Here is a 26,603-nt window from a genome sequence, read left to right as displayed (position 1 = left end):
TTATCATCATCACTCATCCACTCACACTCACTCACTCACACTCACTCACCCACTCACGCTCACCCACTCACACTCACTCTCACTCACCCACTCACACTCACTTTCACACTCACTCACCCACTCACACTCACTCACACTCACTTTCACACTCACTCACCCACCATTCACACTCACTCACCCACTCACGCTCACTCACTCACTACGCTCACCCTCACCCACTCACACTCACTCACCCACTCACACTCATGTTGACCACCTCGCCTGGTACGTAGGATGTTATGGGTTTGATCTCGAACCTGACGCCTGCTGCTGTATATTTGGAGTTTGCGTGTCTCTCTCTCTCACCATCATCACGGTGGCTAGGAGATGTTGACTACCTCGCCTGGTGTACAGGAGGTCGTGGGTGTAATTTCAACCCTGATGTCTGTAATTTGGCAAGATGTTAACTACCTCGCCTGATCCCGACCCTAACCACGTCTGCTGTATATTTGGAGTCTGCGTCTCTCTCTCATCATCATCACCGTGGCCAGGAGATGTTAACTACCTCGCCTGGTGTACAGGAGGCCGTGGGTTCGATCCCGACCCCTGACGCCTGCTGCTGTATATTTGGAGTTTGCGTGTCTCTCTCTCTCACCATCATCATCATCACGGTGGCTAGGAGATGTTGACTACCTCGCCTGGTATACAGGAGGTCGTGGGTTCGATCCCGACCCTGACGCCTGCTGCTGTATATTTGGAGTCTGCGTGTCTCTCTCTTTCACCATCATCACGGTGGCTAGGAGATGTTGACTACCTCGCCTGGTGTACAGGAGGTCGTGGGTTCGATCCCGACCCTGACGCCTGCTGCTGTATATTTGGAGTCTGCGTGTCTCTCTCATCATCGTCATCATCACGGTGGCTAGGAGATGTTGACTACCTCGCCTGGTGTACAGGAGGTCGTGGGTTCGATCCCGACCCCTGTACGACGCCTGCTGCTGTACGCGTGGAGTCTGCGTGTGCCAGCCAGGACAGTAACATCGCGAGTCACATCTCAGCGGAGTTGGCCGAGCGGGGTTATCAACCTGGGTGAGGACGCGGTGCGAGTGATGGGGGACGTCCCCGGCACACGACTCCGAAGTCCAGCGGACCAGGAACCACGGCGGCGTCGATGCAGCGCCAGCGTCGCCTGCGCCGTGCACAGCTGCCGAGAGTCGTCACCCGACAACATCGTGGCCGCAGTCAACGTGGGTCAACCCACAACGATTACAACCACGCAGACGTTCACAAACTCACCCAGTCATCCACCAACTCACCCACCAACTCACCCATCCACCCACCTATCTACCCATTCACCCACCCACTCACCCACCCACCCACCAACCGACTCACCCACCCATCAACTCACCCACTCACCCACCAACCAACTCACCTACCCACCAACTCACCTACCCACCCACCAACTCACCCACCCACCCACCTACCCACCAACCCACCCACCCACCAACCCACTCACCAACCCACTCACCCACCCACCTACCAACCCACCCACCCACCCACTCACCCACCCACACTCCAACCTACCCACCCACCCACTCACCCACCCACTCATCCACCCTCCAACCCACCCACCCACCCACTCACCCACCAACCCACCCACCCACTCACCCACCAACTGACTCACCCACCCACCAACTCACCCACCCACCAACTGACTTACCCACCCACTCACCCACCCACACTCCAACCTACCCACCCACCAACTCACCCACCCACCCACCCACTCACTCACCCACCCACTCATCCACCAACCGACTCACCCACCCACCAACCAACTCACCTACCCACCAACTCACCCACCCACACTCCAACCCACCCACCCACTCACCCAGCCACCTCCCCACCCACCTACCCACTCACCCACCCACCAACCCACTCACCCACCCACTCACCCACTCACCCAACCACCCACTCACCCATCCACCCACTCACCCATCCACCCACCCACCCACCCATCCACCAACTCACCCATCCATCCACCCACCCACCCACCAACCCACCCACCCTCCAACCCACCCACCAACTGACCCACCCTCCAACTCACCCACCCACCCAATCACCTACCCACCAACCCACCCACCCACCCACTCACCCACCCATCCACCCACCTACCCACTCACCCACTCACCCACCCACTCACCCACCCACTCACCCACTCACCCACCCACCAACCAACTCACCCACTCACCCACCCACCCACCAACCAACTCACCCACCCACCCACTCACCCACCCAGCCACCCAACAACTCAACCAGCCACCTACCCACCAACTCACCCACCCACCCACCAACCGACTCACCCACCCACCAACCAACTCACCCACCCACCCACCAACCGACTCACCCACCCACCAACTCACCCACTCACCCACCAACCAACTCACCTACCCACCAACTCACCCACCCACACTCCAACCCACCCACCCACTCACCCAGCCACCTCCCCACCCACCTACCCACTCACCCACCCACCAACCCACCCACCCACGAACCAACTCACCTACCCACCCACTCACCCACCCACACTCCAACCTACCCACCCACCAACTCACCCACCCACCCACTCACTCACCCACCCACTCACCCACCAACCGACTCACCCACCCACCAACCAACTCACCTACCCACCAACTCACCCACCCACACTCCAACCCACCCACCCACTCACCCAGCCACCTCCCCACCCACCTACCCACTCACCCACCCACCAACCCACCCACTCACCCACTCACCCAACCACCCACTCACCCATCCACCCACCCACCCACCAACTCACCCATCCATCCACCCACCCACCCACCAACCCACCCACCCTCCAACCCACCCACCAACTGACCCACCCTCCAACTCACCCACCCACCCAATCACCTACCCACCAACCCACCCACCCACCCACTCACCCACCCATCCACCCACCTACCCACTCACCCACCCACTCACCCACTCACCCACCAACCAACTCACCCACCCACTCACCCACCCACCCACCCACCAACCCACCCACCCACCCACCCACCAACCCACCCTCCAACTCACCCACCCACCCACTCACCCACCCAGCCACCCAACAACTCAACCAGCCACCTACCCACCAACTCACCCACCCACCCACCAACCGACTCACCCACCCACCAACCAACTCACCCACCCACCCACCAACCGACTCACCCACCCACCAACTCACCCACTCACCCACCAACCAACTCACCTACCCACCAACTCACCCACCCACACTCCAACCCACCCACCCACTCACCCAGCCACCTCCCCACCCACCTACCCACTCACCCACCCACCAACCCACCCACCCACGAACCAACTCACCTACCCACCCACTCACCCACCCACACTCCAACCTACCCACCCACCAACTCACCCACCCACCCACTCACTCACCCACCCACTCACCCACCAACCGACTCACCCACCCACCAACCAACTCACCTACCCACCAACTCACCCACCCACACTCCAACCCACCCACCCACTCACCCAGCCACCTCCCCACCCACCCACCCACCAACCCACCCACCCACCCACCCACCAACCCACCCTCCAACTCACCCACCCACCCACTCACCCACCCAGCCACCCAACAACTCAACCAGCCACCTACCCACCAACTCACCCACCCACCCACCAACCGACTCACCCACCCACCAACCAACTCACCCACCCACCCACCAACCGACTCACCCACCCACCAACTCACCCACTCACCCACCAACCAACTCACCAACCCACCCACCCACCCACCCATCCACCCACCTACCCACTCACCCACTCACCCACCCACTCACCCACCCACTCACCCACTCACCCACCCACCAACCAACTCACCCACCCACTCACCCACCCACCCACCCACCCACCAACCCACCCACCCACCCACCCACCAACCCACCCTCCAACTCACCCACCCACCCAATCACCTACCCACCAACCCACCCACCCACCCACTCACCCACCCATCCACCCACCTACCCACTCACCCACCCACTCACCCACTCACCCACCCACCAACCAACTCACCCACCCACTCACCCACCCACCCACCCACCCACCAACCCACCCACCCACCCACCCACCAACCCACCCTCCAACTCACCCACCCACCCACTCACCCACCCAGCCACCCAACAACTCAACCAGCCACCTACCCACCAACTCACCCACCCACCCACCAACCGACTCACCCACCCACCAACCAACTCACCCACCCACCCACCAACCGACTCACCCACCCACCAACTCACCCACTCACCCACCAACCAACTCACCAACCCACCCACCCACCCATCCACCCACCTACCCACTCACCCACTCACCCACTCACCCACCCACTCACCCACCCACTCACCCACTCACCCACCCACCAACCAACTCACCCACCCACTCACCCACCCACCCACCCACCCACCCACCCACCAACCCACCCTCCAACTCACCCACCCACCCACTCACCCATCCACCCACCCACCCACCCACCCACTCACCAACCCACCCACCCACCAACCCACCAACCCACCCTCCAACTCACCCACCCACCGACCAACCCACCCACCCACCAACCCACCCACCAACCCACCCACAACCCCACCCACCCACCCACCCACCCACCAACTTACCCACCCACCCACCCACCAACTTACCCACCCACTCACCCACCAACCAACCCACCCACCCACCAACTCACCCACCCACCCACCCACCCACCAACTCACCCACCCACTCACTCACCCACCCACCCACTCACCCACCAACTCACCCACCCACCCACCAACCCACCCTCCAACTCACCCACCCACCCACTCACCCATCCACCCACCCACCCACCCACTCACCAACCCACCCACCCACCAACCCACCCTCCAACTCACCCACCCACCAACCCACCCACCAACCCACCCACAAACCCACCCACCCACCCTCCCACTCACCCACCAACTTACCCACCCACTCACCCACCAACCAACCCACCCACCCACCCACCAACTCACCCACCCACTCACCCACCCACCCACTCACCCACCCACCCACTCACCCACCAACTCACCCACCCACCCACCAACTCACCCACCCACTCACCCACTCACCCACCCACCCACCTACTCACCCATCCACCCACCCACCAACCCACCCACCCACCAACTCACCCACCCACCAACTCACCAACCCACCCACCCACCAACCCACCAACCCACCCACCCACCAACCCACCCACCCACCAACCCACCCACCCACCAACCCACCCACCCACCAACCCACCCACAAACCCACCCACCCTCCCACTCACCCACCCACCCACCCACCAACTTACCCACCCACTCACCCACCAACCAACCCACCCACCCACCCACCAACTCACCCACCCACTCACCCACCCACCCACTCACCCACCCACCCACTCACCCACTCACCCACCAACTCACCCACCCACCCACCAACTCACCCACCCACTCACCCACCCACCCACCAACCCACCCACCCACCCACCTACTCACCCATCCACCCACCCACCAACCCACCCACCCACCAACTCACCCACCCACCAACTCACCAACTCACCAACCCACCCACCCACCAACCCACCCACCCACTCACCCACCCACCCACTCACCATTGATGTCCGCCTGCCACTCAGCCTTGGCCCGTAGCTGCCTCTCCCTGTAGAAGGGGGCTCCAACCCGAACTCCGTACACCGTGGGCCCCCCACCCCTCACGCTGCCGGGGGGGGGCCCGGGGGGCGCGGGGGAGGGGGGGGGCCCCCCCACCACCATGGAACCTGCGGAGAGGGGGGCAAGGCCGTTCCGTTCACTCAACTGCTGTATATTTGGAGTTTTCGTGTCCCTCTCTCATCATCATCACGGTGGCCAGGAGATGTTGACTACCTCGCCTGGTACACAGGAGGTCGTGGGCTCGATCCCGACCCTGATGATGCCTGCTGCTGTATATTTGGAGTTTTCGTGTATCTCATCATCATCATCACGGTGGCTAGGAGATGTTGACTACCTCGCCTGGTGTACAGGAGGTCGTGGGCTCGATCCTGACCCTGATGATGCCTGCTGCTGTATATTTGGAGTTTTCGTGTATCTCATCATCATCATCACGGTGGCTGGGAGATGTTGACTACCTCGCCTGGTGTACAGGAGGTCGTGGGCTCGATCCTGACCCTGATGATGCCTGCTGCTGTATATTTGGAGTTTTCGTGTATCTCATCATCATCATCACGGTGGCTAGGAGATGTTGACTACCTCGCCTGGTGCGCAGGAGGTCGTGGGCTCGATCCTGACCCTGATGATGCCTGCTGCTGTATGTTTGGAGTTTTCGTGTATCTCATCATCATCATCACGGTGGCTAGGAGATGTTGACTACCTCGCCTGGTGTACAGGAGGTCGTGGGTTCGATCCCGACCCTGACGATGCCTGCTGCTGCTGTAGATGTGGAGTTTGCGTGTCTCTCTCTCATCATCATCACGGTGGCTAGGAGATGTTGACTACCTCGCCTGGTGTACAGGAGGTCGTGGGCTCGATCCTGACCCTGATGATGCCTGCTGCTGTATATTTGGAGTTTTCGTGTATCTCATCATCATCATCACGGTGGCTAGGAGATGTTGACTACCTCGCCTGGTGTACAGGAGGTCGTGGGCTCGATCCTGACCCTGATGATGCCTGCTGCTGTATATTTGGAGTTTTCGTGTATCTCATCATCATCATCACGGTGGCTGGGAGATGTTGACTACCTCGCCTGGTGTACAGGAGGTCGTGGGCTCGATCCTGACCCTGATGATGCCTGCTGCTGTATATTTGGAGTTTTCGTGTATCTCATCATCATCATCACGGTGGCTAGGAGATGTTGACTACCTCGCCTGGTGCGCAGGAGGTCGTGGGCTCGATCCTGACCCTGATGATGCCTGCTGCTGTATGTTTGGAGTTTTCGTGTATCTCATCATCATCATCACGGTGGCTAGGAGATGTTGACTACCTCGCCTGGTGTACAGGAGGTCGTGGGTTCGATCCCGACCCTGACGATGCCTGCTGCTGCTGTAGATGTGGAGTTTGCGTGTCTCTCTCATCATCACCACCACCACCATCACCACCACCGCCGCCGCCAACATCACTTCCACCACCATCACCATCATCACCACCATGATCACCACCATCACCACCACCATCATCACCACCATCACCACCACCAACCACCACCAACACCACCACCAACCACCACCATCACCACCACCACCATCATCATCACCATCATCACCACCAACACCACCACCATCACCACCACCACCACCATCACACCACCATAACCACCATCACCACCACCATCACAACCATCACCACCACCGTCACCATCACCACCAACCACCATCACCACCATCACCATCATCATCACCATCACCACCACCACCACCACCATCACACCACCATCACCACCACCATCACCACCATCACCACCAATACCACCATCACCACCACCATCACAACCACCATCACCACCACCACCATCACCACCATCACCACCACCGTCACCATCACCACCAACCACCATCACCACCACCACCATCATCATCACCATCATCACCACCAACACCACCACCATCACCACCACCACCACCATCACACCACCATAACCACCATCACCACCACCATCACCACCAACACAACCATCACCACCACCATCACCACCACCATCACCACCACCATCACCAACATCATAACAACCACCATCATCACCACCACCACCATCACCACCACCATCACCAACATCATCACAACCACCATCATTACCACCATCACTACCATCACCACCACCATCACCACCATCATCACAACCACCATCATCACAACCACCATCATCACAACCACCATCACCAACATCATCACAACCACCATCATCATCACCACCACCATCACCATCACCACCATCACCACCACCATCACCAACATCATCACAACCACCATCACCAACATCATCACAACCACCATCATCACAACCACCATCACCAACATCATCACAACCACCATCACCACCACCATCACCACCATCACCACCATCACCACCATCACCACCACCATCACCAACATCATCACAACCACCATCATCACCACCACCATCATCACCACCATCACCACCACCATCACCACCATCATGATCACCACCATCACCACCATCACCACCACCATCACCACCACCATCACCACCATCATCACCATCACCACCATCACCACCACCATCATCACAACCACCATCACCACCGCCATCACCTTCGCTCCACAGCGCAGCCTCCTCCTCTTCCTCCTCCTCCACCGTCACCACCGCCGGTGTCGTGGTGGTGCTGGTGGTGGTGATGGTGGTGGTGCTGGTGGTGGTGGTGCTGGTGGTGGTGGTGGTGCTGGTGGTGATGGTGGTGGTGGTCAACGCCGGCAGTGTCGGCGTGGTGAAGTAGAGGCGAGCGTGGATGCTGCGCAGACGCAGCGCCCCGTGCACGCTCACCGCCTGCACCGACACGCGGCAGCGAGAGCCCGGGGCCAGCCCACTCACCTCCAGCCTCGTGTGTGCCTGGTAACCACACAGCAGCATCATCAGCAGCAGCAGTGTCATCATCAGCAGCAGCAGCAGCAGTGTCATCATCATCAGCAGCAGTGTCATCATCATCAGCAGCAGTGTCATCATCATCATCAGTAGTGTCATCTCCATCAGCAATGTCATCATCATCAGTGTCATCATCATCATCATCAGCAGTGTCATCAGCAGTGTCATCATCATCATCATCAGCAGCAGCAGCAGCGTCATCATCATCATCATCAGCAGCAGCAGCGAGAGCCCGGGGCCAGTCCACTCACCTCCAGCCACGAGTGTGGCTGGTACACACACACAGCATCATCAGCAGTGTCATCAGCAGTGTCATCATCATCATCAGCAGTGTCATCATCATCATCAGTAGCAGTGTCATCAGCAGCAGCAGTGTCATCAGCATCAGCAGTGTCATCAGCATCAGCAGCAGGCGAGTGAGTGGGTGGGTGAGTGGGTGGGTGAGTGGGCGAGTGAGTGGGTGGGTGAGTGAGTGGGTGAGTGGGTGGGTGAGTGAGTAGGTGAGTGGGTCAATGAGTGGGCGAGTGAACGGATGAGTGGGTGGGTGAATGGGTGAGTGGGTGAGTGGGTGAGTGAGTGGGTCAATGAGTGGGCGAGTGAACGGATGAGTGGGAGGGTGAATGGGTGAATGGGTGAGTGGGTGAGTGAGTGGGTCAATGAGTGGGCGAGTGAACGGATGAGTGGGAGGGTGAATGGGTGAATGGGTGAGTGGGTGAGTGAGTGGGTCAATGAGTGGGCGAGTGAACGGATGAGTGGGCGGGTGAATGGGTGAGTGGGTTAGTGGGCGAGTGAGTGGGTGAGTGAGTGGGTGGGTCAGTAGGCGAGTGAGTGGGTGGGTGAGTGAGCGGGTGAGTGGGTGGGCGGGTGAGTGGGCGAGTGAGTGGGTGGGTGAATGGGTGAGTGGGTCAATGAGTGGGCGAGTGAGTGGGTGGGTGAGTAAGCGGGTGAGTGGGTGGGCGGGTGAGTGGGCGAGTGAGTGGGTGAGTGGGTGGGCGAGTGGTTGGGCGAGTGAGTGGGTGGGTGAGTGGGTGGGTGAGTGGGCGAGTGAGTGGGTGGGTGAGTGAGTGGGTGAGTGAGTGAGTGGGTGGGTGAGTGAGTAGGTGAGTGGGTCAATGAGTGGGCGAGTGAACGGATGAGTGGGTGGGTGAATGGGTGAGTGGGTGAGTGAGTGGGTCAATGAGTGGGCGAGTGAACGGATGAGTGGGAGGGTGAATGGGTGAATGGGTGAGTGGGTGAGTGAGTGGGTCAATGAGTGGGCGAGTGAACGGATGAGTGGGAGGGTGAATGGGTGAATGGGTGAGTGGGTGAGTGAGTGGGTCAATGAGTGGGCGAGTGAACGGATGAGTGGGCGGGTGAATAGGTGAGTGGGTTAGTGGGCGAGTGAGTGGGTGAGTGAGTGGGTGGGTCAGTGGGCGAGTGAGTGGGTGGGTGAGTGAGCGGGTGAGTGGGTGGCCGGGTGAGTGGGCGAGTGAGTGGGTGGGTGAATGGGTGAGTGGGTCAATGAGTGGGCGAGTGAGTGGGTGGGTGAATGGATGAGTGGGTCAATGAGTGGGCGAGTGAACAGATGAGTGGGTGGGTGAATGGGTGACCGAGTGGGTGAGCGGGTGGGCGAGCGGGCGAGTGAGCGGGCGAGTGAGCGGGCGACTGAGTGGGCGAGCGAGTGGGCGAGCTGGTGGGTGAGTGCGATCTCACCGTGTCCACCCTCCTCCTCCTCCTGTTCCCCTCTCCCCGCGTGGTTCCGGTGGTGGCGCTGGTGGCGGTGGTGGTGATGGACACGCGGTAGTAACGGACCGGTACATCCGGGTCCACAGGTGGCTCCCAAGAAACTCGAGCCCGGACCCCTCCCCCCGCCCCCCCCCTCCCCCCCCCGCCCCCCCCGCCCCCCCAGCCCCCACCGCCATCCCCCTCCGGGGGGGCTCGGGGGCCCCCCCCTTGCCCCCCGCGAAGGTCATGTGACTCAGCCGGAGGGAGGAGGGCGGGGGAGGAGGTAACGGATCTGAGGGTGGGAGAGAGAGTGGGGGTCACAGTGTCCACCCCCCCGTGTGTGTCCACCCCTGACCCTCTTCAGTGTGTGTCCACCCCCCCCCGAGAGTGTCCACCCCCACCCCCCTCTCCAGTGTGTGTCCACCCTCTCGTGAGTGTCCACCCCCCGTGAGTGTCCACACCCGACCCTCTCCAGTGAGTGTCCACCCCCCCGTGAGTGTCCACACCCGACCCTCTCCAGTGAGTGTCCACCCCCAGTGATTGTCCACCCCCCCCCCCCTCTCCAGTGAGTGTCCACCCCCCCGTGAGTGTCCACCCCCATTAGTGTCCACCCCCCCCCCCCGTGAGTGTCCACCCCCCCCCCTCTCCAGTGAGTGTCCACCCCCCCGTGAGTGTCCACCCCCATTAGTGTCCACCCCCCCCCCCCCAGTGAGTGTCCACCCCCAGTGATTGTCCACCCCCAGTGAGTGTCCACCTCGGGGCAGGGTGAAGTGACGTGAGGGGGTGGTGAACCCGCGGGTGCCCTCGGCGTTCACGGCGGCCACACGAAGCTGGTACCAGCGGGCGGGACGCAGACCGGAGACACGGACACGGGACTCGGACGTCTGGGGAGAGACAAGGAGACACACACAGAGACACACGGTGAGACACGTGGAGACACGTGGAGAGAAGCGGAGAGACACGGAGAGACACGGAGACACGGACACGGGACTCGGACGTCTGGGGAGAGACAAGGAGACACACACAGAGACACACGGTGAGACACGTGGAGACACGTGGAGAGAAGCGGAGAGACACGGAGAGACACGGAGACACGGACACGGGACTCGGACGTCTGAGGAGAGACGCGGAGACACACACAGAGACACACGGTGAGACACGTGGAGACACGTGGAGAGAAGCGGAGAGACACGGAGAGACACGGAGACACGCGGAGACACGGAGAGACACGGAGATACACGCAGCTTGTACCAGCGGGCGCCACGCAGGCCGGAGACACGGACACGGGACTCGGACGTCTGGGGAGACATGCGGAGACACACGGTGAGACACGCGGAGACACAGAGACACACGGAGACACAGAGAGACACGGTGAGAGACACAGAGAGACACGGAGAGACACGCGGTGAGACACGGAGACACGGACATGGGACTCGGACGTCTGGGGAGACACGGTGAGACACGCGGAGACACGGACTCGGGACTCGGATGTCTGGGGAGACACGCGGAGACACGCGGAGAGACACGGTGAGACACGCGGAGACACGTGGAGACACGGAGACACGCGGAGACACATGGAGACACACGGAGAGACACGGTGAGACACGGTGAGACACACGGAGACACGCGAAAACACATGGAGACACGCGGAGACACATGGAGACACACGGAGAGACACGCGGAGATACGCGCGGAGACACTCAGAGACACACAGAGATGCCGTCACCCTGCAGAGACGCTAGTTACCACAGAGACGCTAGTTACCACAGAGACGCTAGTTACCACAGAGACGCTAGTTACCACAGAGACGCTAGTTACCACGGAGACGCTAGTTACCACGGAGACGCTAGTTACCACGGAGACGCCAGTAACCACGGAGACACCGGTTACCACGGAGACGCTAGTTACCACAGAGACGCTAGTTACCACAGAGACGCTAGTTACCACGGAGACGCTAGTTACCACGGTAGACGCTAGTTACTAAGGAGACGCTAGTTACCACGGAGACGCTAGTTACCATGGAGACGGTCTCCCAGGGCGACGCGGCCAACTCGCTGGGGTGGATTCCGTGGTTCCAGCGGCTCTGCAGCACGAACACCACGGGCTGGGACGACACGTTGAAGCGCGAAGTCCACCTCACGTCCACCCACGAAGCCCCGCCCATCGTAGCCCCGCCCATCGTGGCCCCGCCCATCGTAGCCCCGCCCATCGTGGCCCCGCCCATCGTGGCCCCGCCCCCCGTAGCCCCGCCCATCGTAGCCCCTCCCACCGTAGCCCCGCCCATCGTAGCCCCGCCCATCGTAGCCCCGCCCCCACCGGGTTGGAGGCTCACAGCCAGCTCGCTCTGTGGCTTCAGTGGCACACCTGGGGGGGGCGGGGGGGGAGAAGGTCAAAGGGGTCACGGGGAAGATGGGGGGAGGGAGGGAGGGAGGGAGAGAGAGATGGTGAGTGAGTGGGTGAGTGGGTGGGTGGGTGAGAGGGTGAGTGGATGGGTGAAATGGTGAGTGGGTGAGAGGGTGGGTGGGTGAGAGGGTGGGTGAGTGGGTGAGATGGTGAGTGAGTGGGTGAGTGAAATGCTGAGTGGGTGGGTGAAATGGTGGGTGAGAGGGTGGGTGAAATGGTGAGTGAGTGGGTGGGTGGGTGAAAGGGTGGGTGGGTGAGATGGTGAGTGAGTGGGTGAGTGGGTGGGTGGGTGAGAGGGTGAGTGGATGGGTGGGTGAGTGAGAGGGTGGGTGGGTGAGTGGGTGGGTGGGCGGGTGAGTGGGTGGGTGGGTGAGATGGTGAGTGAGTGGGTGAGAGGGTGAGTGAGTGAGAGGGTGAGTGGGTGGGTGAAATGGTGAGTGGGTGGGTGAAATGGTGAGTGGGTGAGAGGGTGGGTGGGTGAGAGGGTGGGTGAGAGGGTGGGTGAGTGGGTGAGATGATGAGTGAGTGGGTGAGTGAAATGCTGAGTGGGTGGGTGGGTGAGTGAGAGGGTGGGTGAAATGGTGAGTGAGTGGGTGGGTGGGTGAAAGGGTGGGTGGGTGAGATGGTGAGTGAGTGGGTGAGTGAGAAAGTGAGTGGGTGGGTGGGTGGGTCAGAGGGTGGGTGGGTGAGATGGTGAGTGGGTGGGTGAGATGGTGAGTGGGTGGGTGAGATGGTGAGTGGGTGGGTGAGATGGTGAGTGGGTGGGTGAGATGGTGAGTGGGTGGGTGAGATGGTGAGTGAGTGGGTGAGAGGGTGAGTGAGTGGGTGAGTGGGTGGGTGAAATGGTGAGTGGGTGGGTGAAATGGTGAGTGGGTGAGAGGGTGGGTGGGTGAGAGGGTGGGTGAGAGGGTGGGTGAGTGGGTGAGATGGTGAGTGAGTGGGTGAGTGAAATGCTGAGTGGGTGGGTGGGTGGGTGAGAGGGTGGGTGAAATGGTGAGTGAGTGGGTGGGTGAAAGGGTGGGTGGGTGAGATGGTGAGTGAGTGGGTGAGTGGGTGGGTGGGTGAGAGGGTGAGTGGATGGGTGGGTGAGTGAGAGGGTGGGTGGGTGAGTGAGAGGGTGGTGGGTGGGTGAGAGGGTGGGTGGGTGAGTGGGTGGGTGGGCGGGTGAGTGGGTGGGTGGGTGAGATGGTGAGTGAGTGGGTGAGAGGGTGAGTGAGTGAGAGGGTGAGTGGGTGGGTGAAATGGTGAGTGGGTGAGTGAGAAAGTGAGTGGGTGGGTGGGTGGGTGGGTCAGAGGGTGGGTGGGTGGGTGAGATGGTGAGTGGGTGGGTGAGATGGTGAGTGGGTGGGTGAGATGGTGAGTGGGTGGGTGAGATGGTGAGTGGGTGGGTGAGATGGTGAGTGAGTGGGTGAGAGGGTGAGTGAGTGGGTGAGTGGGTGGGTGAAATGGTGAGTGGGTGGGTGAAATGGTGAGTGGGTGAGAGGGTGGGTGGGTGAGAGGGTGGGTGAGAGGGTGGGTGAGTGGGTGAGATGGTGAGTGAGTGGGTGAGTGAAATGCTGAGTGGGTGGGTGGGTGGGTGAGAGGGTGGGTGAAATGGTGAGTGAGTGGGTGGGTGGGTGAAAGGGTGGGTGGGTGAAAGGGTGGGTGGGTGAGATGGTGAGTGAGTGGGTGGGTGAGATGGTGAGTGAGTGGGTGAGTGAGAAAGTGAGTGGGTGGGTGGGTCAGAGGGTGGGTGGGTGGGTGAGATGGTGAGTGGGTGGGTGAGATGGTGAGTGGGTGGGTGGGTGAGATGGTGACTGAGTGAATGGGTCGTCATCATCATCGCCACCACCACCATCTCAACCGCCACCACAACCAGCACCACCACCGCCACCATCGCCACCACCACCACCGCCACCATCACCACAACCACCACCACAATCACCACCACCACCCCCACCACCACCCCCACCACGCCCGTACCACGTGTGGCGTGCCGCGTGGCCCGGCACGTGGCACCCCCGCAGTCGTCGTGGCAGCAGCGTCATCGTCATCGTCGTTACCATCGTCATCATCATCGTCATCATCATCATCATCGTCGTCGTCATCGTCATTATCGTCATCATCATTACCATCGTCATCATCATCGTCATCATCATCATCATCGTCATCATCATCATCGTCATCATCATCATCATCGTCATCATCGTCGTCGTCATCATCATCATCATCATCGTCATCATCATTGTTACCATCATCGTCATCATTGTCATCATCATCGTCATCATCATCGTCGTCATCATCATCGTCATCATCATCATCGTCATCATCGTTCCGCGTCCGTACCACGTGTGGCGTGTCGCGTGGCCCGGCACGTGGCCCCCCCCGCAGTCGTCGTGGCAGCAGCGCCGCGAGCTGCCGCAGTGCTGGTCCACGCGGCACTCGGGCACGCAGGCCGCGCCGAACCCCGCCGAGAGACGCGGCGGCGGGCACGGAGACCCGCGGGGGTCGCGGGCAGACGCGGCAAAGTCGCAGGACGGGACACACTCGGGGTGACGCTGTGGTGGGGGGGGGGTGGGGGGAGGTGGGGGGGGGGTGAGGGTGGGTGGGTGAGAGGGTGGATTAGTGGGTGGGTGGGTGAGAGGGTGAGTGGGTGAGTGAAAGGGTGGGTGGGTGAGAGGGTGGGTGAGTGTGTGGGTGGGTGGGTGGGTGAGATGGTGAGTGGGTGAGTGGGTGGATTAGTGGGTGGGTGGGTGAGAGGGTGAGTGGGTGAGTGAAAGGGTGGGTGGGTAAGAGGGTGGGTGAGTGGGTGGGTGGGTGAGGGGGGGGGTGAGAGGGTGGGTGGGTGAGAGGGTGGATTAGTGGGTGGGTGAGTGGGTGAGTGGGTGGGTGGATTAGTGGGTGGGTGGGTGAGTGGGTGGGTGAGTGGGTGGGTGAGTGGGTGGGTGAGAGGGTGGATTAGTGGGTGCGTGAGAAGGTGGGTGAATGGGTGGGTGAGTGGGTGGGTGGGTGAGTGAGTGGGTGAAAGGGTGGATTAGTGGGTGGGTGAGAGGGTGGATTGGTGGGTGGGTGAGAGGGTGGATTGGTGGGTGAGAGGGTGGGTGGGTGGTGAGAGTGTGGGTGGGAGGGTGGGTGAGAGGGTGGGTGAGTGGGTGGGTGGGTGAGTGAGTGGATGGCTGAGAGGGTGGATTAGTGAGTGGGTGAGAGGGTGGGTGGGTGGTGAGAGTGTGGGTGAGAGGGTGGGTGGGTGGGTGAGAGGGTGGGGGGGAGGGTGAGAGGGTGGGGGGGGAGGGTGAGAGGGTGGGTGAGATGGTGGGTGGGTGAGAGGGTGGGTGGGTGAGTGGGTGGGTGAGTGAGTGGGTGGGTGAGAGGGTGGAATAGTGGGTGGGTGAGAGGGTGGGTGAGTGGTGGGTGAGTGGGTGGGTGGGTGAGTGGGTGGGTGAGAGGGTGGATTAGTGGGTGGGTGAAAGGGTGGGTGGGTGAGTGGGTGGGTGAGTGGGTGGGTGAGAGGGTGGGTGGGTGAGTGGGTGGGTGAGAGGGTGGGTGGATGGGTGGGTCAGAGGGTGGGTGGATGGGTGGGTGAGAGGGTGGGTGGATGGGTGGGTGAGAGGGTGGGTGGATGGGTGGGTGAGAGGGTGAGTGGGTGGATGGGTGAGTGGGTGGATGGGTGGGTGAGTGGGTGGATGGGTGGGTGAGTGGGTGGATGGGTGGGTGAGAGGGTGGGTGAGTGAGAGGGTGGGTGGGTTGGTGGGTGAGTGAGTGAGAGGGTGGGTGAGAGCGTGAGTGGGTGAGAGGGTGGGTGAGTGATGGTGGTAGTTGTGTTGGTAGTGGGAGTGGTAGTGGTGGTGGTAGTGGTAGTTGTGGTGGTAGTGGTGGTGGCGGTTGTGACTTGGATCCATTAAAAGCGGTCGCCACCACAACCACCACCCCCACCACCACCCCCACCACCACCACCCCCACCCCCACCACCACCACCCCCACCCCCCACCACCACCACCACCACCACAACCACCACCACCACAACCACCACCACCACCACCCCCACCCCCACCACCACCACTACAACCACCACCACCCCCACCCCCACCACCACCACTACAACCACCACCACCCCCACCACCACCACCCCCACCCCCACCACCACCACCCCCACCACCACCACCACAACCACCACCACCACCACCATCATCACCACCACCACCCCCACCCCCACCACCACCACCCCCACCACCACCCCCACCACCACCACCCCCACCCCCACCACCACAACCACCACCACCACCACCACCTTTACGAGCTTCGCTCAGTGTTGACTCAGGGGGGGGGGGGTGAGGACGACACCGCCATCTCTACCCCCCCACCCTTCCCCCCACCCTTCCCCCCACCATCCGGAGTGCCCCCCCCCACCACACACGGCGTGTTGACTCTGCTGGGGTGGGTGGGGTGGGGGGCATAATGGGTGGCATTGTGGAGGGGGGTGAGATGATGATGATGATGATGGGTGGGATGAGTGGTTGTGGCGTTGGGGGGAGCAGGAGGGCTGTCCTTGTGAATGGAACTGCGTGGGAATTCTTGTGGTGAGGCACACAAAGACAAAGGTGCCCCGTGTAGCCTGTGACAGGCTGTAGGGGCAAGTGCTGTTAGCGGGCAGCGCCTATGAAGGCTGGCACTGTGGCGCATGAGGGGGTGGGTGGCCAGCATCACGCCCGGCCGCCTTTGTCTCTCCCCAGTGGCGATGTTTACTACTCACCGCTACACCAGGTACTCATTTGAGGCCGAGTCGACCTAGGGGAGGCCCAGGACCGGTTCAGAAAATCGTCACCGGGTGTTGATGGAATCGAGACACGTACGCGCACAGACACACACACACACAGACACAGACACACACAGACACACAGATACACAGACACACACGCAAACACACAGGTAGACACACAGACACAGGTAGACACACATAGACACACAGGTAGACACACACAAACACACAGGTAGACACACACAGACACACACACAGACACACACAGACACACACATAGACATGCAAACACAGAGGCAGATACATACACACAGACACACACACAGACATGCACACACACACAGACACACACAGAGACATGCACACACACACACAGACACACACACAGACATGCACACACACACAGACATGCACACACACAGGCAGATACACACACACACAGGCAGATACACACACACAGGCAGACACACACACATGCGCACACACAGACACACACAGACACACACACACAGACTGCACACACCCAGGCAGACACACACACACAGACACGCACACACACACACAGACATAGACACACACACACACAGACATGCACACACACACACAGACAGACACAGACACACAGACATGCACACACACACACAGACACAGACACACAGACATGCACACACACACAGACATGCACACACACACAGACATGCACACACACACAGACATGCACACACACACACACACAGGCAGACACAGACACGCACACATACACACAGACATGCACACATACAACAACAACAACCGCCATTCGCCACTAAGTGGCGGTGACGTCACCACGACGCTTGTGCCAGGCCATGTGCACCTTGAGGCCACGTGAAGTGTTGAACGCCCGCTGGCAGGAGGTCACGGGGCAGACCCAGCAGGTGCCACGGGTCGACTGACCGAGATGACCGAGATGACTGGCTGATGCACCACCTGTGCCCCCTACTGTACCAACTTGCTGTGCTTTAGCCACCCGGCGCTCCGCTCGTTGTTGTGAGCGTCGCTCCTCCGCCCTCCGTTGTTGTTGGAGGGCGACTGCCTCCAACTGCCCAGTAGCGTCCTTCACGAGCCTCCTCCACCTAGGCCGATCTTGACACCGCTGGTACCAGTCATCGGCAAGTCCACTCAGCTCCACGTCCTCCTGTACCACATCACTCCATCTCTTCTCTAGCCCGTGCCGCGCCCGTTTAGCCCCCTCGATCCGGCCGAACAAAAGCTGTTTAGGCATGCGGTGGCTGGGCATGCGGGCTACATGACCCAGCCAACACAGCCTTGCCTGCTGGAGGAGCTCACTGATGGGACTTTGCCCAGATCTTTCGAGGATTTGTGAGCTCCTCACACAATCCAGCCTGGTTAAACCCAGGATGGATCGTAGGCAGGCCAGCCTAAATGTTTATAACCGGCGAAGATTCTCCATTAGGGGGGTCCACGTTTCGCAAGCGTAGAGAAGGGAGGGAATGACCGTGGCCGAGAAGACCTGAAGCTTAGTGCGGAGCGAAAGACCAGGTAGCTTCCACACAGCGTTACGCAACCGATGAAAATATATTGCCGCTCGACTGATTCGGAGGGAGACCTCTGCTGTCAAACCGGAGCAGGTCATGAGCACACTGCCAGGTATGGGAAACTCTCCACTCTCTCCACAACTGCCCCATCACCGATTGGGAGTTGTGGGGGTGGAGTGTCCGATGCACACACACAGGCAGACACAGCCAGACGATGGTGACGATGGTGACGACGGTGGTTGGGACGATGATGACGATGATGACGGTGGTGACAATCGTGACGTTGATGATGACGTTGGTGACGATGACGACGGTGACGATGACGACGATGGTGACGACGATGATGATGACGACGACGACAATGATGACGACAATGACGATGATGATGATGACGATGGTGACGATGATGGTGATGACGATGGTGACGATGGTGACGACGATGGTGATGATGGCTATGGTGACGGTGACGATGGTGACCCCACCATGACCCCACCGTGACCCCGCCGTGACCCCACCTTGCACTTCCTCCTGCAGTCGGCCACTTCCAGCTCCCAGAATTCTTTGCAGGGACGAAGGCACTGCAGCAACAACCACAACCACAACGTTAACCACCACAACCACCACGTTAACCACCACAACCACCACGTTAGCCACCACAACCACCACGTTAGCCACCACAACCACGTTAACCACGTTAACCATAATAACCACAACCACATTAAAGCCATCATCACCACCACCACCACCACCACAGCTACCACCATCACAGCCATCACCAAAAACAACAACTGCCATTCGCCACTAAGTGGCGGTGACGTCACCACGACGCTTGTGCCAGGCCATGTGCACCTTGTCGAACGCCCGCTGGCAGGAGGTCACAGGGCAGACCCAGCAGGTGCCACGGGTCGACTGACCGAGATGACTGGCTGATGCACCACCTGTGCCCCCTACTGTGCCAACTTGCTGTGTTTTAGCCACCCGGCGCTCCGCTCGTTGTTGTGAGCGTCGCTCCTCCGCCCTCCGTTGTTGCTGGAGGGCGACTGCCTCCAACTGCCCAGTAGCAGCGTCCATCACGAGCCTCCTCCACAGAGGCCGATCTTGACACCGCTGGTACCAGTCATTGGCAAGTCCACTCAGCTCCACATCCTCCTGTACCACGTCACTCCATCTCTTCTCTAGCCCGTGCTGTGCTCGTTTAAGCCCCCTCGATCCATCCAAACAAAAGCTGTTTAGGCATGCGGTGGCTGGGCATGCGGGCTACATGGCCCAGCCAATGCAGCCTTGCCTGCCGGAGGAGCTCACTGATGGGACTTTGTCCAGATCTTTCAAGGATTTGTGAGCTCCTCACACAATCCAGCCTGGTTAAACCCAGGATGGATCGTGTATAGGCCAGCCTAAATGTTTCTAACCGGCGAAGATGTTGTATTAGGGGGGGTCCATGTTTTGCAAGCATAGATAAAAGAGGGCGACAGACCAGGTAGCTTCCACACAGCGTTACGCAGCCGATGAAAAGATGCCACTCGACTGATTCGGAGCAAGACCTCTGCTATCAAACCGGAGCCAGTCATGAGCACACTGCCCAGGATAATAAAACTCTCCACTCTCTCCACAACTGCCCCATCACCAATTGGGAGTTGTGGGGTGGAGTGTCTAATGGCACAATATACCCAGGCAGGTGCTTAGTTTTGGTGGGGCTGATGGTAAGGCCCCACCTCTTAGTGGCAAGCTCCAGGTTCAGCAGCAGCGCCTCCAACTCCTCCTCTGAGTGAGCAGCAATCACCAGATCATCGGCACACGTAACATGGTTGACTAATAGGGAGCCATCTCTTGACCGCACCCAGCCATCGATCACCCTCCCATTGTATCTGTACCAGATGGAAATTCCCCCGGTACAGCTATTGAAGGCTTCACGAACTACGTGGTCGAAATAGATGTCAAATAATGTGGGAGCCAGAGGACATCCCTGTCGCACCCTGAGGTGTACAGGGAATGGCTCCGACTCCCGGCCACGTAGTTTTACCTGGGCCCGCTCACCATCATGAAGGTCCTTAATGATCGTGAGCAGAGGGTCAGGGACTCTGAAAGCACGAAGAACAACCCAGAGCCCAGGCCTACTGATGGTATCATAGGCCTTGACCAGGTCAATAAAGCAGAGATGTAGGTCTTGTTGGAATTCACTTTTCCTCTGCTGTAGCCAATAGACAGAAAATAATGCATCTGTGCAGGACCGCCCTTACCTGAAACCGCATTGGGGTTCCGCAAGCCTCTCCTCAGCGTGCCTAGCAAGGCGATGTTGAATAATCCTTGCCAGGACCTTTCCCAGCACACTGAGGAGTGAGATGCCCCTGTAGTTGTTACAGTCTGTGCAGTCCACTTTCTTAAAGAGGGGGACCACCAGGGCATCCTTCCAATCCTGCGGAACCCGTCCAGTGGTCCAGACTGTTATTATGATGTTGTATAGGGCAGTCGGCATTCAAACGCCATCCTCCCTCAGCAGTTCGCTTGGGAAATCATCTCTTCCCAGCCCTTTTCCTGGTCTAAGACTCTGGATCGCCTTTTGTATTTCCTCAACAGATGGAATGTCAGCAAGCTACTCACCGGGGGTGACTTCTTCCAATGTTTGAGGCAAGGCACCCTCAGCAGGGTCATCCCCACTTTGCCCCACGATGCTTTCCAGGCTGAGGGATTTCCCACTGCCCAGGACCTCACAGAAATGCTCAGCAAATCTGCAAACCTGTTCCTGGGGGTCAGAGATCAGATCAACATTTTTTTCCCCCGATGGCGATAGGTGTGGCACTGCAAGTTACTTTTTTGACGGAGTTAACATTCCTTTCCTTTATTAACGTTGTTCCTTGCGCCCCCCCCCGTGGTGCTGTTGATCCTGCATAATGCATGGGCATAATGGGACTTTGAAACCCCTCCGCCCCCCCTCCTACGCATTGCCCATTGGTATGCTAAAATTCCTCTTCATATGCACATTCTTTTGTTAAGGCGCTCCTCCTCGCAACACCTATATAAGCTCCTAGCTTGATAATGTCTCATTCTTCGCCTGAGGACGGCTGCTTGCGTTGTGGCCGAAACGTCGTGAGAATTGTTTTATTATGTTTTATTTTTATTATTTTATTACTTCCCTTCTACGTGACTTTACCGAAAGAACCAAGAAGAAGGAAAAAAAAGTGATTTGTGATCGCGGGCCATTGAGGCAGACTCCATCTCCTCAGCAACCCGCGACCACCACCCATCCTTGCAGCGCCTCACGGCTCTCCAGACCTCTGAACGAAGGCTGCGGTAAGCCTCCTCATTATCTGACGTGGGATGCTGTAGCCGATGAGGGTGGGCCTGTCGCTTTTTCTCAGCCAGCCTGAACATCTCCTCTGTCAGCCAGGGTCTCTGGGGAGGTCTGGACCGTGTACCCAAAGCAGCCATTGTAGCTGCATGAGCCACAGTCCTAAACCTCGCCCATTTCCCCTCGGCATCAGGAGGAGTGGGGGACGATGCCAAACCCAGACGCAAGCGATGATTACATTCTCGCTTTCAACTTTCATCAGCTAGCTGAGACCAGGCCACTGTGAATGAGGTTCGGGGTGTACACCCACCAACGGAGTGGAAGAATGGCAGGCGCATCTTACAGATGACAAGCCGATGGTCAGTGGCCAGATCAGTTCCATGCTAGATCCTGGTGGCAAGGACATGGGCCCGCAGCCGCTGTTCCATCACTATGTAGTCCAGCAGATGTTCTTGCTTGGACTTGATGTGCATCCATGATGTTGTGTGGATGCGCCGATGCCGGAAAAAGCATGTTGGTGATTACAAGCCCATGGGCTGCACAAAAATCTAGCAGCCTCCTATCACTGTTATTGAGCTCATCTGGCCCATGCCTTCCAATCACTCCAGACCAGGTGCCAGCATCATGACCAACTCGGGCATTAAAGTCACCCAACAAGATGACTCTATCCCGAGTGGCCACTTTAGCCAGCACCTGTGACAGGAGGTCACAGAAGGCATCTGACTCATCGGCTCTGCCTGCATCCCTCCACGGATGTTCGTCTTCGGTGGGGGCATAAGTAACCACGACCACCACTCCTCGCCTCCGGTTGATGGGAAGGCGAGCCCAAAGTAGCCTAAGGCTTAGAGCTTCCAACACCTCACCGCCACACTCCCACACCCCCTTCATTCTTTTGTTCAGAAGAAGAGCCACACCCTGTTGTTTGGCAGTCTCCTGCCCCGAGTAGACGACTGTCCACCCCTCATGGTGGCAGGAGCCAGAGCCGGTCCACCGGACCTCCTGAATACCGCAGAGATCCAGGCGGAACCAGTCCAGCTCCCGACAGAGGAGTGGCAGCCTCTCCTCCGCAGCGAGCGTTCGGACATTCCACGTGGCCACCTGCAGTGGCTTTTTGCTGTTTCTGGAGGAGCCCCGAGGGTGAAGATTCAATCTCCCAAATGGGGTTTGGCCAGGAGACGTCATAGACGCCTGTCCCCCCGGGGCCTCCGGCACAAGCTTCGTTCAATATTTTTCACGTGATAATTGTTTTTTTACCCTTCTATCTGGCAACAAAACTGACACCATTTTTTACAAGGAGTCATGTTTGCATAGACCACAATACCTGCAGTCGTAATGCAAACAAAAAACATAACTCTGATAATATATGTGCACTGTCCTTGAAGTTGATTGGTCCACACCCGAGACAGCTTTCCTTAGAGCCTAGTCTCACATGGTGTTGGACCAGATGACGCCAAAAGGCGCGCAACTCAAAGACAATTTACGTGGTTCAGTGGTAAATGATTTCAGGTGGAGGGGTTGTCAGCCCCTCGCACCCATCCAGATCCCCTGTTTGGCTGCGGTGGTGGCTACAAGCACCATGAAGGGGTAGAGCTTATTCTGGAATTGGTCTTCCCTCCGTGGCATTGCTCACATCCACCACAGCGTTGCCGTCGGGCACCAGTGGGAGGTAAGGGGTTGTTTTTGCCAGACACGGTCATCATCACCACCACCGCCACCATCACCACAGCCACCACCACAGCCACCACCATCACCACAGACACCACCACCAGTACCACAGCCATCACCACAGCCATCACCACCACTTCCACCAATCATGACCATCACAGCCATAATCACCACCACCACCACAGCCACCACCATCACAGCCACCACCAACACCATCACCACCACCACCATCACAGCCACCATCAACACCACCACCATCACCGCCACCACCATCACAGCGACCATCACAGCCACCACCACCACCGCTGCCACGCCCTTCCATGTCACAGTTAAACACCTGCCCCGGGCCGTGGCGCCCGATTTGATGTCATGGGCAGAGAGAGTGGGAGAGAGTGGGGGGGGGGGGAGAGTGGGGGGGGAGAGAGAGTGGGAGAGAGAGAGTGGGAGAGAGTGGGGGGAGAGAGAGAGAGTGGGGGGGGGGGAGAGTGGGGGGGGAGAGAGAGTGGGAGAGAGTGGGGGGGGGGAGAGTGGGGGGGGGAGAGAGAGTGGGAGAGAGAGAGTGGGAGAGAGTGGGGGGAGAGAGAGAGAGTGGGGGGGGGAGAGTGGGGGGGGAGAAAGAGTGGGAGAGAGTGGGGGGGGGGAGAGTGGGGGGGGAGAGAGAGTGGGAGAGAGTGGGGGGGGGGGAGAGTGGGGGGGGAGAGAGAGTGGGAGAGAGAGAGTGGGAGAAAGTGGGGGGAGAGAGAGAGAGTGGGGGGGGGGGAGAGTGGGGGGAGAGAGAGAGTGGGAGAGAGTGGGGGGGGGATAGTGGGGGGGGGAGAGAGAGTGGGAGAGAGAGAGTGGGAGAGAGTGGGGGGAGAGAGAGAGAGTGGGGGGAGAGAGAGAGAGAGTGGGGGGGGGGAGAGAGTGGGGGGAGAGAGAGTGGGAGAGAGAGAATGTTAGAGAGATAAAAGTGTGGAGAGAGTGGAGATACAGAGCGAGTGGGAGAGAGAGAGTGGGGGTAGAGAGAGAGGGTAGAGAGAGAGAGAGGGGGTAGAGAGGGGGGGGTAGAGAGGGGGGGGGGGGTAGAGAGGGGGGGGGGGTAGAGAGGGGGGGGGTAGAGAGAGAGTGGGGTAGAGAGAGGGGTAGAGAGAGAGGGGGGGTAGAGAGGGGGGGGGGGTAGAGAGGGGGGGGTAGAGGGTAGAGAGGGGGGGGGGGGGTAGAGAGGGGGGGGTAGAGAGAGAGGGGGTAAAGGGGGGGGGTAGAGAGGGGGGGGGGTAGAGAGAGAGGGGGTAGAGAGAGAGGGGGTAGAGAGGGGGGGGTAGAGAGGGGGGGGGGTAGAGAGAGTGGGGGTAGAGAGAGAGGGGGTAGAGAGGGGGGGGGTAGAGAGAGAGGGGTAGAGAGGGAGACAGGGAGAGGCAGAGAGAGAAGGGTGGAGGTCGTCACAACATGACAGCCCCCCCCCCGGCCCCCACCCCCTCCCCCGCCCCCCGCCCCCCAGGCTCCCGCTGAGCGTGGAGGCGACCTGACAGAGTCTGGCCAAGGTGGAGCCGCTGGGAGGGTCAAGTTTCACTCACCAGGTGAGTGGACAGGTGAGTTGGTGGGTGGGTGGGTGGGTGGACAGGTGAGTGGGTGGGTGGGTGGACAGGTGAGTGGGTGGGTGGGTGGGTGGACAGGTGAGTGGGTGGGTGGGTGGGTGAGTGAGAGGGTGGGTGGGTGGGTGAGTGAGAGGGTGGGTGGGTGGGTGAGTGAGTGGACAGGTGAGTGGGTGGGTGGGTGAGTGAGAGAGTGAGTGGGTGGGTGGGTGAGTGAGTGGGGTGAGTGAGTGGGTGAATGAGTGAGTGAGTGGACAGGTGAGTAGGTGGACGGGGTGAGTGGGTGGGTGGGTGGGTGAGTGAGTGAGTGAGTGGGTGAGTGAGTGAGTGAGTGGGTGGGTGGGTGGGTGAGTGAGTGAGTGAGAGGGTGAGTGGGTGAGTGGGTGGGTGGGTGAGTGAGTGAGTGGACAGGTGAGTAGGTGGGCGGGTGAGTGAGTGGGTGGGTGGGTGAGTGAGTGAGTGGGTGGGTGGGTGAGTGAGTGAGTGAGAGGGTGAGTGGGTGAGTGGGTGGGTGGGTGAGTGAGTGAGTGAGTGGGTGGGTGGGTGAGTGAGTGAGTGAGTGGACAGGTGAGTAGGTGGGCGGGTGAGTGAGTGGGTGGGTGAGTGAGTGAGTGAGTGGGTGGGTGGGTGGGTGAGTGAGTGAGTGAGTGGGTGGGTGAGTGAGTGAGTGGGTGAGTGAGTGAGTGAGTGGTTGAATGAGTGAGTGAGTGGACAGGTGAGTAGGTGGACGGGTGAGTGAGTGGGTGAGTGAGTGAGTGGGTGGGTGAGTGAGTGAGTGAGTGGGTGGGTGGGTGAGTGGGTGGGTGAGTGAGTGAGTGAGTGAGTGGGTGAGTGAGTGGGTGGGTGGGTGGGTGGGTGAGTGAGTGAGTGAGAGGGTGAGTGGGTGAGTGGGTGAGTGAGTGAGTGGGTGGGTGGGTGAATGAGTGAGTGGACAGGTGAGTGGGTGGGTGGGAGGGTGAGTGGGTGGGTGGGTGGGTGAGTGGGTGAGTGAGTGGGTGAATGACTGAGTGAGTGGACAGGTGATGATGATGAGAGAGAGACACACAAACTCCAAATATACAGCAACTGGC

General features: G+C 59.6%; 1 protein-coding gene across 1 annotated transcript in view; it reads right to left on the bottom strand.

The window, feature by feature from the left end:
- Positions 1-26,603, bottom strand: part of LOC144952213 (anosmin-1-like) — a 70,786-nt gene that overhangs the window by 4,418 nt on the left and 39,765 nt on the right. Inside the window, 11 exon segments of the mRNA XM_078882625.1 lie at positions 1,062-1,180; positions 5,657-5,821; positions 8,307-8,601; positions 10,327-10,489; positions 10,528-10,630; positions 11,093-11,222; positions 12,356-12,489; positions 12,610-12,702; positions 15,067-15,106; positions 15,108-15,278; positions 19,527-19,589. Of these exon segments, the coding sequence (XP_078738751.1) occupies positions 1,062-1,180; positions 5,657-5,821; positions 8,307-8,601; positions 10,327-10,489; positions 10,528-10,630; positions 11,093-11,222; positions 12,356-12,489; positions 12,610-12,702; positions 15,067-15,106; positions 15,108-15,278; positions 19,527-19,589 (1,476 nt within the window).

This window comes from Lampetra fluviatilis, chromosome 66, assembly GCF_964198595.1.
Source record: "Lampetra fluviatilis chromosome 66, kcLamFluv1.1, whole genome shotgun sequence".
NCBI lineage: Eukaryota > Metazoa > Chordata > Hyperoartia > Petromyzontiformes > Petromyzontidae > Lampetra > Lampetra fluviatilis.
This window is presented reverse-complemented; position numbering and strand designations above follow the sequence as displayed.